The 14,835-nt window shown below is 47.2% G+C and overlaps 1 protein-coding gene across 1 annotated transcript in view; it reads left to right on the forward strand.

The window, feature by feature from the left end:
- Nucleotides 1-14,835, forward strand: part of NFX1 (nuclear transcription factor, X-box binding 1) — a 1,119,153-nt gene that overhangs the window by 787,044 nt on the left and 317,274 nt on the right. Inside the window, exon 15 of the mRNA XM_078687738.1 lies at nucleotides 6,129-6,208. Within this exon, the coding sequence (XP_078543864.1) occupies nucleotides 6,129-6,208 (80 nt within the window). The remainder of the gene's footprint in view (nucleotides 1-6,128; nucleotides 6,209-14,835) is intronic.

A 14,835-nucleotide genomic window follows, 5' to 3' on the forward strand; every position in this document is an offset into this window, starting at 1 on the left:
GAAGGGTCGTTCCTACATACCGTTTGGAGCTGCGGGGCACTGCAGCACTTCTGGTCGGGCGTGCTGTCTTGGTTGGGGCGGGTACTGTTGTGGGACATCCCGGCATACCCTAGCGCTGACACTTGCGCTCAGCACAGGGCACATCAGGGGGAATAGATGCAAGAGACACCTCCTATTCTTGGGCCTCACTTTAGCCAAGCAGGACATTGCACAGCATTGGAAGGCTTCCTCTCCCCCTGGGGTTGTGGCATGGATAAAAGCTTTAGATAAATGTATATCGGCCAAAGTGGCGGTGTTTAAGGCACGTGGCTGCCCACAAAAACACGGGAAGATCTGGGCCAGGTGAGCTAAATACCGGGGTATTGACCTGTCTCTTCTTACGCAACCAGCAAATCAGAACCCTCTTGAACGGCTGGTAGTGAATGACTCGCTAGTTTGATGCGCTAACTCACCATGGATGTGGAGAAAAACTCCTTCGTTGTATATATATTTTGCTTCTCAAGGGATGTATGGTGCAGGGTTGGGGAGGGGCGGTTTGTTCGATCTGATGCACCTGGGCTCGGCCAGCTTCCGGTGGTCCGTTCTGTCTTGCACTGCCACCGCAATGCTCCACATGATCCAGTTTGCTTATTTGTTCACCTAGACGTTCACGGGTTTGTCCTGCAAACTGCTTTCCCTTCCTTGCCTCAGCTGTTGCTTCATCCCTCTGGGGAGTCCAGATGGCTGGAGTCGTGGGGCCGTAACATTTTCGCTTCTACTAGCGCAGCTCTTCGATCACTACATACAGTGTGTTTCTTGGCTCGGGCTACTTCTGCCCTTTGGGACTCTGCCGAGTCTCTTCTCTCGGGTACTTCTGAGGGCGCTTGTGTTGACCTCCTTCATCTTCTCCGTGGTGGCCGTGATTTGGCATAATTTACAACCTGCTCAGCCTTGGATACTGCGGATTCCTTAGGCCGTGCTATGGCTGGTTCGGTTGCCCTACGGCCCCATGCTTGGTTGCGGGATGGTGTCTTTCCCGAGAATATCCTACAACTCCTTGTTGACCTATCCTTTGAAGGGGTCCTTTTGTTTGATGCCCTCGCCGATTCGGCTGTTCAGCGCCTCCATTGCGGGATTTTGTCCTACCCCATAGGTTTGTATTTTCGCAGGTCTCCATTTGACATGATCTGGGGTGGTTACCCTTGTATTTGGCGTCCACCAGTTGCACTATGCATTTTTAGGCTGGCGGTAAGCCTACTGTGGCGGTGTTCCACATATTGTTTGTGTTCTGTCCTCAAACTGTGGTTTGCCCTAAGAGGTGTTCCCCCATGGTACTTGGGTATGTGACATACTCTAAGTGGGGTACCTGTATGCTATTGTATAGCTCTGCTATGCGTCAGGCGGGCATGGAGGCCTCTTTGGGCTCTCTACGTCCAATGACGCCATTGTCTTACCGTTGCACGGTGCTCAGTGTTTTGCGCTATTTCCTGTACCCCATGGGTCTCGCCTTGCATATGTGCCTCATTCTCCTCTTTTGGAGGTTTTAAATGTACTTCAACACACTTCAAAACGCGGCTACCTCCTGTCACGGGCGCACTAGCTGGGTTCCTCCTACCGCAACTGTAGTTGCATGGTCGTAGCTCCCCCCCTTTTGCTATATATATATATATATATATATATATATATATATATTTCTACGGATTGCCCTTGGGGCATCCTTTTTTCTACGTCTCCACCTTGCTTCGCTACTGTGAAGTCTGGTCCTATATCTCCGTGTTTCAAGGAGCAACTCAGTGCTTGTACTCAAGCTTGCCCTCATTCTGCACGGCGGTGTCTTTTCTAGAACGTTTAAGTGCACTTCGGTGCCTTTTCCTGCATATTTGGCAATAGGGTTCCATGCGTTCCACTCCCTGGGGTGGTCCCCCCTGCTTCACAATGCTTCTTTCTTGGTGTTCATATACTAAACAGTCCCACTCTTCTGTAGGGGGTGGATTTCCCCTCCCAGTCGGAGGAAGTTGTCTGGAGATCTGAGGTTCTTCTCCACAGTTATGCGTGTTCCTATTCACCGCTCCTATTGGCACTATTGCGGCCACTCCTTTCGGATGTGTCTTTTTCAATGAGCGTCACCCTTCTCTATGCCTCCTGTCCCTGCGGGACAGCTCCCCTGATGCAGGTCGTCCCAGGTGCTAAACCCTGCTTCTCTGTATTTTGTGTGTGAGTTCTCACCTCGACCTTCCAGCTGCCTGGTTGGGCAGTTCCATGCTCTTTTTAACTTTGCCACCTCGTAGTCTCCGTGGCTGTCTGCTCTGTGCATGTTTTAGTTTTGGTCTGCTTCAGCTTCATTCAGAGTGATACTGTTCACCCGTGTCACACCTTTTGGTGACTAGATGTGCGCTTGGCGTGTCTTTTGTTCCCGCCTGCACTTCTAAGATGTTGCTAAGTTCCTGCCTCTGCCCTTCACTTCCTGGATGTGGCCTCTCCGGCCTTCCTTGCGTGGGCTAGCCTGGTAGGCTCTGAGAGTCAATAACGAAGGAGGAAGAAGGACTACTCCCAGCTCAATGGTGCATTAAGTGGACAACAACGAAAGCTAGAGTATAACGAGAAAAAATATAACCAGAGCCTACCAGGCTAGCCCACACAAGGTAGGCCGGAGAGGCGTTCGCCTGCTTAACCCGGAGTTAAGGTGATAAAGGTTTTTATAAATTCTGTTAGCATGAGCTGCGTGCACCCATATTCTTTACTTTGGAAACGGCAGGAGAACAGCAAAATGGATTTTCTTCTGCATATAATGCACATGGGATTTAAACTGAATATGACAAATTGTACGATGATTCAAGGTACATTTCTGATGTAAACTAGCCCATCATGCACTCCGATATAAATACTTCACAGAAAGCAGAATTAATTCCCGTAGCCTGTGATGAGCGGGTAAAACTCTGGGTGGCGTTAAAGCCCACTCTATGCCAAGTCTTCAAAATAAAGCGAACATCAATAAGTAAGTAGATAGCTATGCCATGAAGCTGCCCAGTTCTGTCAAATGGCCATCCACTATAAAAAAACTGAACAGAAAGTATTGATGGTTTACAATAGGAAACAAATATCATGTGTTTATGCCTCTGCAGTTATGAGCTATTTTCCAGGCTGCAGGTATAGGAGCCTCATTAAAGTAAATTCTGCAAGTTTTCATCCATGACCTTCAGAATGATTTTTTTTCCTCAAGGTTGTGGGTGGCAGTCTCAAACACGGAATCTCCAGCCTTTACTACCCCAGTCTGCAGATGCTGTTCTCAAGGATGTCTCAGCTTTGTTGGCCTTGGGACTCTCCACACGTTACCACTGCTAACCAGTGCTAAGGTGCTTGTGCTCTCTCCTTGAAACATGGTGAAATTGGCTAACACCCAATTGGCATATTTTAACTGTATGCCCCTAGTAAAGTGGTGCTACACTGGTTGTGCCACAGACTTGAGTAGCTCTTTGAAACATATCTCGGGCATTGCATTGCAGCCTTTGTGTGCAATTTTAAATTGCCATTACAAAATAAACTTTATGCCAGATTTAAACTCTCCCTTTTAATACATATAAGTCACCCCTAAGGTAGCCATAAACAAACCATAGGGCAGGGTGAAGTATATTTAAAGATGTGGACATGTCCTTTTAACTTTTACATGTCCTGGTAGTAAAAACCTCTTATTTGTTTTTCACTTTTGCAGGGCTTGTTTCTCCCATAGGACAATATTAGGTTTGTTTTATTACATTTAATTAGTCATAACTTTCAGTTTGGAGCAGGTAGGAATATTGAGTCTGGTCTGTAAAGAATTGTAATTTAAAACCGTCTTTAACGGTAAAGTAATAACTTAAGCACTGTTCTCAAAATGCCACTTTTAGAACGTTGGTCTTCTCTTGCCCTATCCATTTGGTTCCTGCTGCCTGGTTCATATGAATAGGTGTAGCTGGCAGTTGATCTTTTTGTATTACTTCAAGACAGTGAAACAAAGGGGGGCTAGGTGTTGGAAGGATGGGCAATCTCAAACTTGATAGGGGGGGGCAACCTGTCAACAATCACACTAGTCCTTTGTGCCCCAAGACAAGCTGGGACCCGGGTAGGGAGACACAAAATTCCTCACATCTCTATAGTGGGAGGACTCTTCCCACTACAGAGATGTCTTCAAAGTTGGCCCCAGGTATAAATAGTGGACCCTCAGACCCATCTCTAGAGTACACTTCTGGACCTGTTGAAGACTCAGAAAAAGGATTACTGTACTGCTCTGCTGCATGGACGACTGCTCTGCTATCCTTCTGCCTGAGTGATGAGGACTGGACCTACATCTTAAACCCAGGACCACCAGAGTGACTCCAAGGGCTAGTTGCCTGGCCTTTTGGTCAGAGCCTCAGGGACAGAGAAGGTCCAACTATCTTGACCTCCACTGTGCCTGCTGTGAGCCTTAACCCCCAGGTGGTGTCCCTCCTGGCCTGGACCCATGGAAGTGGGGCTAAAAATACTCTGTCAGCCTAGCTGTGGTTTCCACCAGAACCAATGCAGTGCAACTCAAACTCTATGCAGCTCTCTGCAGCGCCTCATCACAACCGATGAAGCTTCAACAAAAGTCCCCATCGCATCCCTTGCAGCTAATCGGAACTGCCACTGTGTGGTGCATTCTCAACGTGGACCTCGCATCTCTCCTCGGAACCGCTGCTGCATGGCACAAAGCTCCACAACCAGGATTTAAGGTACATTTCTCAGCAGGACTAACGTGGTCCCTGCATCCGACCCGTGCCTCATCGGGGTCGTCCTGAACTTGTGACTTTATCCTGGTCCGTCACGACCATATAACCATAGTTGTCGCTTGGTGCTTTTAAGCACTATTTTACTCAAACCTTTAACATTGCAAAGCTCCTGTTCTAATGATTGGGTTTTTGTCGTTTTGTGCCAAATTATTCATTAAAATGTACTCCTATTTTTCTAAATTGGTGTGGGATTTTTCTTGTGTGGTGTTTTCCCTTTATTGCTTTATTTTTTTGTTTGTTTATTGCTTTAATTTATGTGCTGCATAAATATTTTGCGCATTGCCTCTCAGTAAAGCCTGACTGCTTGTATGCCAAACTACCAGAGGGTTAAGCACTGGCTATTTTGGGGTATGCTTGTGTTTCTCCCTGAAGAGAATTGTGGTTTCTGCTTGAGTAGGATTTCACTCCCCTCAACCAGTAGCCCAATTTCACACAGGACCTTTAAGTCAAGATGCTATTCCTCAAAACAGGACTCTGGTGGCCCAACCCCATGATGCCTACAAAGATGATATTACAGAGTTTCCTGCTTCTTGGCTGACCCCATGAAGGTTGAGGCCTATTGGCTAGCAGTGCTCCATCTTTTAAGACTGCTCTGCCACTCTCTTGGCTATTCCCCAAGGAGAGACCTTTTCCTGTAGGCTTGGTGACCTCCAGTGGTTCCAATCTGCCACCTATGATCCAGTCACTTTTTGATGCTGCCCTTTCCTTGACCTCTGCCCATCACTTAGTTATATTGAAATTTAGCTTGGGAGAATTTCCTCCTTGCCAACTAAATGTTGCAAATTATTTTTGAGGTGCTAGTGCAATGTTATCTATTAGCAGCAGGTGGTGTTATCTCAAAAATTAATTTTGTGCACCACCTCACTATTTATTGCCCAATGATCACAGGGGTCTCTGACACCCATAGTTAATGAAAATGTCCTGTGTGGACTGGTCTGACCTTAGTCTAGTGTATTGCACTGTGAATGTGCATAGGACGCAAATGAAGATTCTCATACAGGCATAGTTCTGCGGGTTTTTTCAAGCACTAGTGGTCCACAAGCTTTGCAGACTTCCCATCTTCAGCCTCCAAATGTTGAGAAACATAAGCACAGTGGCCATATTGGATAGATCTTTTACATTTGTGGTCCTTGGAAGGTAAGCAAAATAAGTTGTGACAGGTTATGATTGTTTATATCTTATATTTCAATAAAGCCTTTTTCCTGTGCTACATAACTAGATCCCACTCAAAGGCGTGAAAACCAAAATAATGCCTGTAACTCATGACTCAAAGCTCATTATTGAATTATTGATATGTGACTTAAGTCTCACTGTAAATGCACACTATATATATTGACCTGTTTTTTATTCTTGTTTTTATTATAGTTTTTCATTCCTGTCACAGTGAGGAGAAATGTCCGCCTTGCACTTATCTGACTCAGAAATGGTGTATGGGCAAACATGAAGTAAGTGCAATAACTTGTGTGTATGATTAGTAGAGGTTGGTAGTAACCCATAAATACATCTTCATGTTCTGTGGTTTTAGTTTTGACTTTAAAAGCTGTGCTCAAGTGCAAATGTAGACCCAAGTATGTGTTTGTTTACTACACTGACCAGAACTATATTTTCCCATCTCCAACATCTGTGACATGGTAGAGTTCCTCTGCATAAATAAGGAACCACCTTTTGAGGACTCTGCCACTCATACACTGCCTTAGTAGCACTGATTCCTTTCTCTCATCTTTCCACAAGCCCATCCAGTTGGAGCAAGACCTGCAGTGACAGGGGCCGACAAGCTCATAGGACGACATAGTTAAAGTATCTTGCTACCTTACGCAAGCTGTGCTGGGTGGATATTCCCGGACAATCTCAACACAGGACTCCAACTTAAGGTGTACAGAGTCAACATGACAAAAGATGCTTCAATGTAAGGTTAGGGAGCTAACATGCAAGAGCTCGCCACAAGGGTACTGTGATTAGAGCAAGAGAAATTGCTTCTCATAAACATCTTGAAGATGCAGGCCACCAGACTTGGCCACCCTGTATTTGTACTAAGGGCCAAGCTGTCCTGATCAGAACAGAAAATATGACGTCAATGTACTGCATCGTCATACAAGGAGGTACATGATCTCCTGCTCTGTTGGAAGAATCCTAGATCCAAAGGAACTGGTTCATCGCAAGCAGAGTTGATCTCTCTGTGGAATGCCTGCCAGGTATACAATAGGAGCACACGGATGCTCGCTGGCATATTTCCATAAATATGGGGGCTCCAACAGTACCAGCACACATAATCGTCATGAAGTGGGACCATCCCAACCCCAAACTGTTGACCCACCCGCCAGAGCAAGTTATGCCTACAGTACAGAAGTGTGTACTGACAATCTGGATTCAGAGGCAATGTATTCTCAATGACATAGATGAACATTTTTGCTTACACTTTCCACCATTTCCTTTCATTTTCCAGGTATTGAGGGTGGCCAAGGTGGAGTCATGCTCACCGATATTGAAAGTCCTAGCATAACCACACGACCTTTAGTACACCTACCTGGTACGGCCATCCCAATACCCATTGGTTAAACTGCTGGTCCAACCCAAGCTTCTATCTAGACACAACAGCGAGGTCCTCCACTGTGCTTTGAAGCTGCATGACAGCTTGGTTCCTGACCACCTATAATTTGGTTATCTGGTTATCTGGACATATCTGCAGATTGCAGGAGGATTCTAGCAAAACCATGATCCCGGGCCATTGCAAAAGCTTACAGTGCAGAGTGGAAGCATTTTTTCATATGTTGTGAGACTAAAGTTCTGAATCAAATCTCTGTATAACTGCACTAAATCCTACCATATTTGCCGCATCTTGCCACGGATAGTCTTAAGTACCAATCAGTTCTAGTTCTCTCAATAGCTATTTCAAGGTTCAAAAGGTTGAATGAGTGCTTCAAGTTTTCACAATAACAGAAGTGTTCCTGCATTTAACGAAAGACGTTCACTTTGCTCACCAATTAGAGATTCTTGCTGAAGGCACCTTTAGACTTCAGTTTGAACTAACCGATACTACTCTATTCTTTGTTCCCATTACATTTTAAATGGACCAAACTAAAGATATGTGCATGTCTCTTTTGTGCGACACCAGCCAGTGACTGATTCCTATCTAATCCGGGCTTTTTCTGCTGGCTCTCAACCTTCATTACTTACTGTGTCAAAAAAAGCTAAGCATCTGCCTAGTAAGTAGGGTGTCTGTGCATTCCACCAGTAACATGTCTGCACCGTACCTGGGGTCCTGCTTCAGATACATGCCGAAGTACTGATGGAAATACCAGCACACATTCACCAAGCTCTACTGACTGTACACGAACACGGCAGTGGATTACACAGCCTGTTGTACTGAAGGTGAGTCTAGCTTCCTGCCTATTGAATTCCTGTGATACTGCTTGCTGCTCTGATTCATTCTTGTGTGTCTATGTAAGATCCAAAGCTGGAGAAGAAACTAGTTGATTACCTACAACTCCAGTTCTCCAGTGTTGAGGTCTGTCATCCGACCCTCCATCCTTCCCTGTCCAATATTATATGTATCCTTCACACCTTTGCTTTAAAAGCTGAGATTCTTTTTTTTTGTTGTAACTTTTTATTATAAATAAAACATCAAAAAACAAACAAGGCAATATAACAATAGTGCAACCATTAGGTATGTGCTCAAGGAGGACGGGAGATTCACGATAACATAAGACAGAATTTATCGTTTACAGGTAAGGGGGTTGGAGGTGAGAATTGCATATCAACAATAAGGTAGACCACATCATAGCAGGAATGCCGGGTCAGGGCGATTGGGGAGGACTAGAGATCTCAGTGAGTGGGGGCGTACATATATCTCCCCGGTACGAGTTCCATTGGTTCCAAATTTTCCCCCATTTTCTGGGTCTACCTCTCGCCACATACACCGTTTTCTCTCTAAACATGCACCACTCCATATTCTCTTTCCAGGCAGTCACTGTGGGGGGCCTCTGGGACCCCCATAATTGTGCAATATCTCGTTTGGCTATCATATTGGCAAGAGTCGCCCATCGAAGCTGTGACACATCATAATCATTCGGTCCCCATACATTCAATAGACATTGTCGGGCTTCTGGCATCATCACAATACCCGTTACATCACTCATCACAACATGTATACGGTTCCAAAAACGCACCACCTCAGGGCATTCCCAAATTATATGAAGAAAGGTGCCAAGGAGACCGCAACCACGCCTACATAAGCCGTCCGCGGAATAGCCCATATGGATCGGCGGGGGCCGGTGACATAGATTCGATGGAGGATCTTGAGTTGGACCAGGCGGAGGCGGGCCGGAATCGCAACCTCCCTGGGAGAGGAGATCGCAGATTGCCAGTCCTCGTCGTCTAATTCAATACCATCAGCAATCCAGGTGTCCCTAAGGCAGTCAAGCAGGCTCGACCGGTCATTGATCATCTTTTTGTAAAACAAAGAAATGGTGCTATCCAGCACATGACCATCCAATATACGATCTTCGAGGGGGGAGGATAAAAAGCTGAGATTCTTAATGTCTTGAACGAGTAGAGAGCTCTGCATATTCACTTCATTGTCTGAACCCTATGTTTTGATTAGGGCTACTAAACAAACTCTGTTGTTGGCTCTATGGCCATTTTAACAGGGTTTGCCCATTTACAATTACTGGGGTTACCCAGTCTGATGATGAGGTATGATTCAGTCATTTGATTTTATGAAAGGTAACTGTGCTGAAGAACTGGGAGTTACAGATAAAGTAATTTCTTATTTACTCCAGTATTGGAACTTTCATAGATTCCCATTGCTTGTATCATTCCCCGTCGTCGGACTGGGAGCCTCGGTAATAATAAATATATATATATATAAATATATACTTATGTAAATACACCCTAATAGGTGTAAAAAATTAGGCCTAGGCCTCATTATATTTTGTAGCCTATAGGTGTCCTTATGTAAAAAGACCCAAACTCACATTAGCAACCAATCAGATTAGCCTCACCCTGTGGAACCTTTCTGAGAAAGCTCAGAGCCTCAGATTTTCTACCGCATCGTTGATGACAGGGAGTCTCCTTAGAGCTCTGCTCTAACTTCTACTTTGAGGTACTATTTAAGCTGTTTTTGACAGGATTCCTTTGAATTTTTACTATGGCTGATAAGGAAAAGAAGAGCCTTTTCAGGCCTTGTGCCACTTGTGGCAAAAAACGACTTTATACTGAGGATAAACACAAAGATTGTATATACTGTTTATACCCTGACCACAAGCCAGAGGGTTGTAAGATATGCAGAATGATGTCTGTTAAGACCCTTCGTGATCGTGAAGGAAGGTTACTTCTTTGGCTTAGAAAGTTGGAAAAGAAGGAGGAAGTGGTTTCTAGTGACGATGAAGATGCCAGATCATCATCTTCCAAGACATCTTTGAAGAGGGGTGTACCATCTGAGGAAGTTTCATCTGAACCCCCCTCAAAGGCTATGCGTGGGACCTCTGATAGGTCTGGCAAGCCCGGGCCTAGCGAATCTCCTCACGAGAGTGTAAAGGAGAGGGAAAGGCAAGCACCTCCGGTGCAGAAGGCAAAACTGGATGAGGGCTCGGCTGGGCCTTCACATCAGGAGAAAGTTTCTAAGTCCTTCAAAAAACCAACTGTAGAGGCTTCAACAGTGGTCAAAAAAGGCTCTAAAGCCTCTGTGGTGACTTTGTCTCCTCATACGTCGACGAGCCATCCATCGACGACGAGGATGACGACGACGGCGTCGACGAGGACCTCGACGACGATGCCGTCGACGAAGACTGGGTCGACGACAGCGTCGACGACGATGACTACGTCGACGGTTACCACCTCGTCGACGAAGACAATTCCGTCGACGATGACTATCCCGTCGACGGTGGCAATCTTGTCGACGACGACGATCTCGTCGACGAGGGTGAGCCCGTCGACGATGGCAGTTCCATCGACGATGACGAACCCGTCGACGATGACGAGCCCGTCGACGATGGCGATCCCGTCGACGGTGAAGTTTATCTCGTCGACAGTCCCGTCGACGACGGTTCAGACTATGGAGATGCCGTCGACGGCAGGTGATAGAGGCGCCAGGAAGAGGAGAATAACTCCGGATATGACTTCACCTAGAAAGGTGTCATCATTACCCCCAGCCCTATTGTTGGACGAGGATGAGTACTCGGAGAATGAGATGTATGGGGATGCATATAGTCCATCTCAGTTGCATCTGAAATACCACGATTCTGACCAGGATGATGAGTACTATTATGGGCAGGAGCCGCGACAACAAAAACAGGTCGCATACCAGGAAACTCAGGCACAACAGGGCACGGTTACAATGCCTATGAGTCTTTTGACGGACTTGAGAGCAATGCTGGAGGAGTATAGAAGCAGGCAAGGGTCGCGACCAGTGGAAGGTCAGGCGCATGTTCAGCCACAGGTGATGGCAGTTCAGTCTGTGGCCCCTTCACAGGGGGATGAAGAGAGGGAATATCCTCGGCAGACACAAGTCCAAGATGATACCTCGGATGAGGATGAACACAACCAGGATCAGAATCCTGATAACGAATGGAACCAGTATATAGCACAGGATCCGGCTTCTCCGGTGCCGGACCCGGTAGATTCACCTCCGGCGGATGTGGGAGGTTTCTTCAGCTTGATGGAAAGAGCCACGGCACGCTTTAAGCTAACCATGCCGGCAACATCTACGGATTGTTTTTTGTATGATTTTAAAGAGGCATACCGTAAGACAGTGCGTTCGATTCCCATTGTAGAGCACATTTGGGATGAAGGAAAGAAGGTGATGCAGTCTCCAGCGACAGTCATTCCAACACTTCCACGCTTGGAGAAAAAGTATAAAGCTCCGGATGACAGTCCCGCCTGCTTGATTGGACAACCTAGACCAGACTCGGTCATATCGCAGGCGGCGCAGAAGAAATCACGGAATCCTTCGGCCACCCTCACAACTCCACCGGACAAGGAGGGTAGAAGGTTAGACAACGCTGGAAAGCGATTTTCGTCTATGGCTAGCTTGCTGGTCAGGGCGGCCAATGCCTTGGCGATTCTAGCAAGATACGACCGCCAGATGTGGAGTGATGTGGCACACTATGTGGAACTGCTGGCGGATGACCCTAGAGCCGAAGCACAGAAACTTCTGGAAGAAGGACAACGGTCTTCTTCGGAAATGATTGATTGTGCGATGGACATCGCCACCATTTCTTTCCGTGCTCTGGGCAGCGCGGCTGTTCTTCGACGGCAGGGGTGGCTACGAGCGACTTACTTTCGACCAGAGGTCCAAAATAAGATTCTGGACTTGCCCTTTGATGGGGACATGTTATTTGGGAAACATGTCGATGACACCCTACAGGGAATAAAGAAGGACACAGAGACAGCAAGGGCTCTGGGGAACCTACAATATAGAAAGACACCATTCCGTGGAGCGAGAGGAAGAGGCTTCACTTCGCCAAGAGGTGGTTATCAGCAACAGCGATACTCGCAGCAGTCGCAGTCGTACAGACCGCAGTACGGCAATCAATATTATCAGCGACAGTCACAGTCTCAATCGTTCTCTCGTCAGAACGCTCGTGGACGTCAAGGGCGTCAGGGCAAAGACGCTGGCAAGCGTCAATAGCGGCCTCCTGACTCTGCCAACTGTTCCTCCGCCTCTGGTATCTCCAGTGGGCGGCAGGATATCTCAACATCTGAGCAGCTGGGAAGAAATAACATCGGATCAGTGGGTATTGAACATCATCCGACATGGGCATACGCTAGAATTCCAGGAGTTTCCACCTACAAGAGCTCCCCACGCCACTACTTCAAAACATCTAAACCTTCTGCAATTGGTAGTTCAACAAATGCTTCAGAAGGGGCGATCCAACGTGTTCCCCTATCACAAAGAGGAGAAGGTTTCTATTCAAGATTTTTTCTGATCCGCAAAACGAAACTAAAGTGGCGTCCGATCCTGGACTTAAGGGAGCTCAATACCTATCTCGTAAAGCTGTCGTTTCGGATGATTTCACTCCAGGACATATTGCGCCTCTTGAATCCAGGCGACTTCATGGCTACACTAGACCTGGAAGATGCCTATTTTCATATCCCGATCCATCCGGCTCACAGACGTTTTCTTCGCTTCACAGTGGGCAAGAGTCACTTCCAGTTCATGGTGCTCCCATTTGGATTAAAATCCGCTCCTCGGATATTCACAAAGGTGCTGGCCCCGGTAGCAGCTTTTCTGAGAAGACAGTCGCTGGAAGTATTCCCGTACTTAGACGACTGGCTGCTGAAGGCACCAAGCTTCCAAGAGGCAACAGAAGCAGTGGACACATGCTTGAGCCTCTTCATTCATCTGGGTTTGCAACTCAACAGAGAGAAATCGGTTCTTCAACCGTCAGGTATGGTGAAGTTCTTGGGAGCGATACTCGATACTCAGGTGTGCAAAGCCTTCCCATCGGAAGAGAGACAGATGAAACTCATGTCTTCAGCCGCTCGGCTGCAGAGGAAAACTTGGATGTCAGTCAGGATGTACAAATCTCTTCTAGGGTCGATTTCATCCTGTATTCAATTGATTCCGCACTGCAGGCTGCGAATGCGCCCCTTGCAGGAGGAACTGGACCTTCAGTGGAGACAAGTGGAAGGGTCGTTCGACGACAAAGTAATGGTCACCCAGCAGATGAAACGGACGGTTTCATGGTGGATGAAGAAATCTCACCTCGCAGTGGGTCTCAGTTTCAGAGCGGCACCGGCTCCTCGCGTCATTACCACAGACGCCTCACTTCAGGGTTGGGGAGCGGTCATGCAAGATCTCCAGGTCAGTGGCCACTGGACACCAGTAGAACGTCGCTTGCATATCAACGTTCTGGAGCTAAGGGCTATTCGGTTGGCGATGTTGGCGTTCCTTCCAAGGATTTCAAATTCGGCCATCCTGGTGCGTACGGACAACACCACCGCAATGCATTACGTCAACAAGCAGGGCGGCACAAGATCGCAACTGCTTTCTCAGGAAGCCCAGCTGCTGTGGGAGTGGGTGATCTCACAGAACATCACGCTCGTGGTGGAACACCTTCCAGGAGTATGCAACACGAAGGCAGATACGCTAAGCCGCTTGAGGGCAGTCTCACACGAGTGGGAACTGGACAACACAGTGGTCAAGGACATCTTCTCCCGTTGGGGAACCCCAGCGATCGACCTGTTTGCAACACCGAGGAACAAGAAATGCCGGTGTTATGCGAGCAGGGAACACCATCGAGGGTCACTGGGGAATGCCCTTTTGATGTCTTGGTCCGGCGCATTTGTTTACGCCTTTCCGCCATTTCCCCTGATTCCTCGTGTCCTCAAGAAGCTCAAGCTGGAAAAGTGCAGGATGATACTAATAGCGCCTGCCTGGGCTCGCCAGTTCTGGTACACGGAGTTGCTTCTTCTATCGGAAAAGCGGCCCATTCATCTGCACCCCAACCAGACCCTTCTATCAATGTACAACGGCCAGGTTCTCCACCCGAACCCGAGCTCGCTTCAGTTGACAGCTTGGCTCCTGAACACAGAGAGTTTAAGGACTTAGACATTTCAGAAGAATGCAGGAACATTTTGTCACAGGCACGAGCTCCTAGCACTAATAAGACATATAGAGCGAAATGGAAAAGGTTCTATTTATGGTGCCATAGAGATGGAGTGCATCCATTCTCATCAGCTCCGCATCAACTCTTGCCATACATTCTATCTTTGGCACAGGCAGGTCTGGCTCATGCTTCCATCAAGGTCCACTTGGCAGCTATTTCTAGGTACAGAAGAACAAGATCGGGCCCTTCTCTACTATCAGCAAGGATAATAAAGCAATTCCTGAAAGGACTGTTTAGAGTTTTTCCGCCAGTTAGGCCCCCACCTCCGGTTTGGCACTTGAATGTGGTCCTGGCTCAACTGATGAGATCGCCATTTGAGCCAATACATAGGGCGGACCTGAAGTTCCTATCATGGAAAGTGGCGCTTCTTCTGGCACTCACATCTGCAAGGAGAGTAGGAGAACTTCAGGCTTTAACTATCAAAGAACCTTTCTTGCAGTTCAAGAATGATACATTGATCCTAC

Source organism: Lissotriton helveticus, chromosome 4_1 (assembly GCF_964261635.1).
Source record: "Lissotriton helveticus chromosome 4_1, aLisHel1.1, whole genome shotgun sequence".
NCBI classification, from domain to species: Eukaryota; Metazoa; Chordata; class Amphibia; order Caudata; family Salamandridae; genus Lissotriton; species Lissotriton helveticus.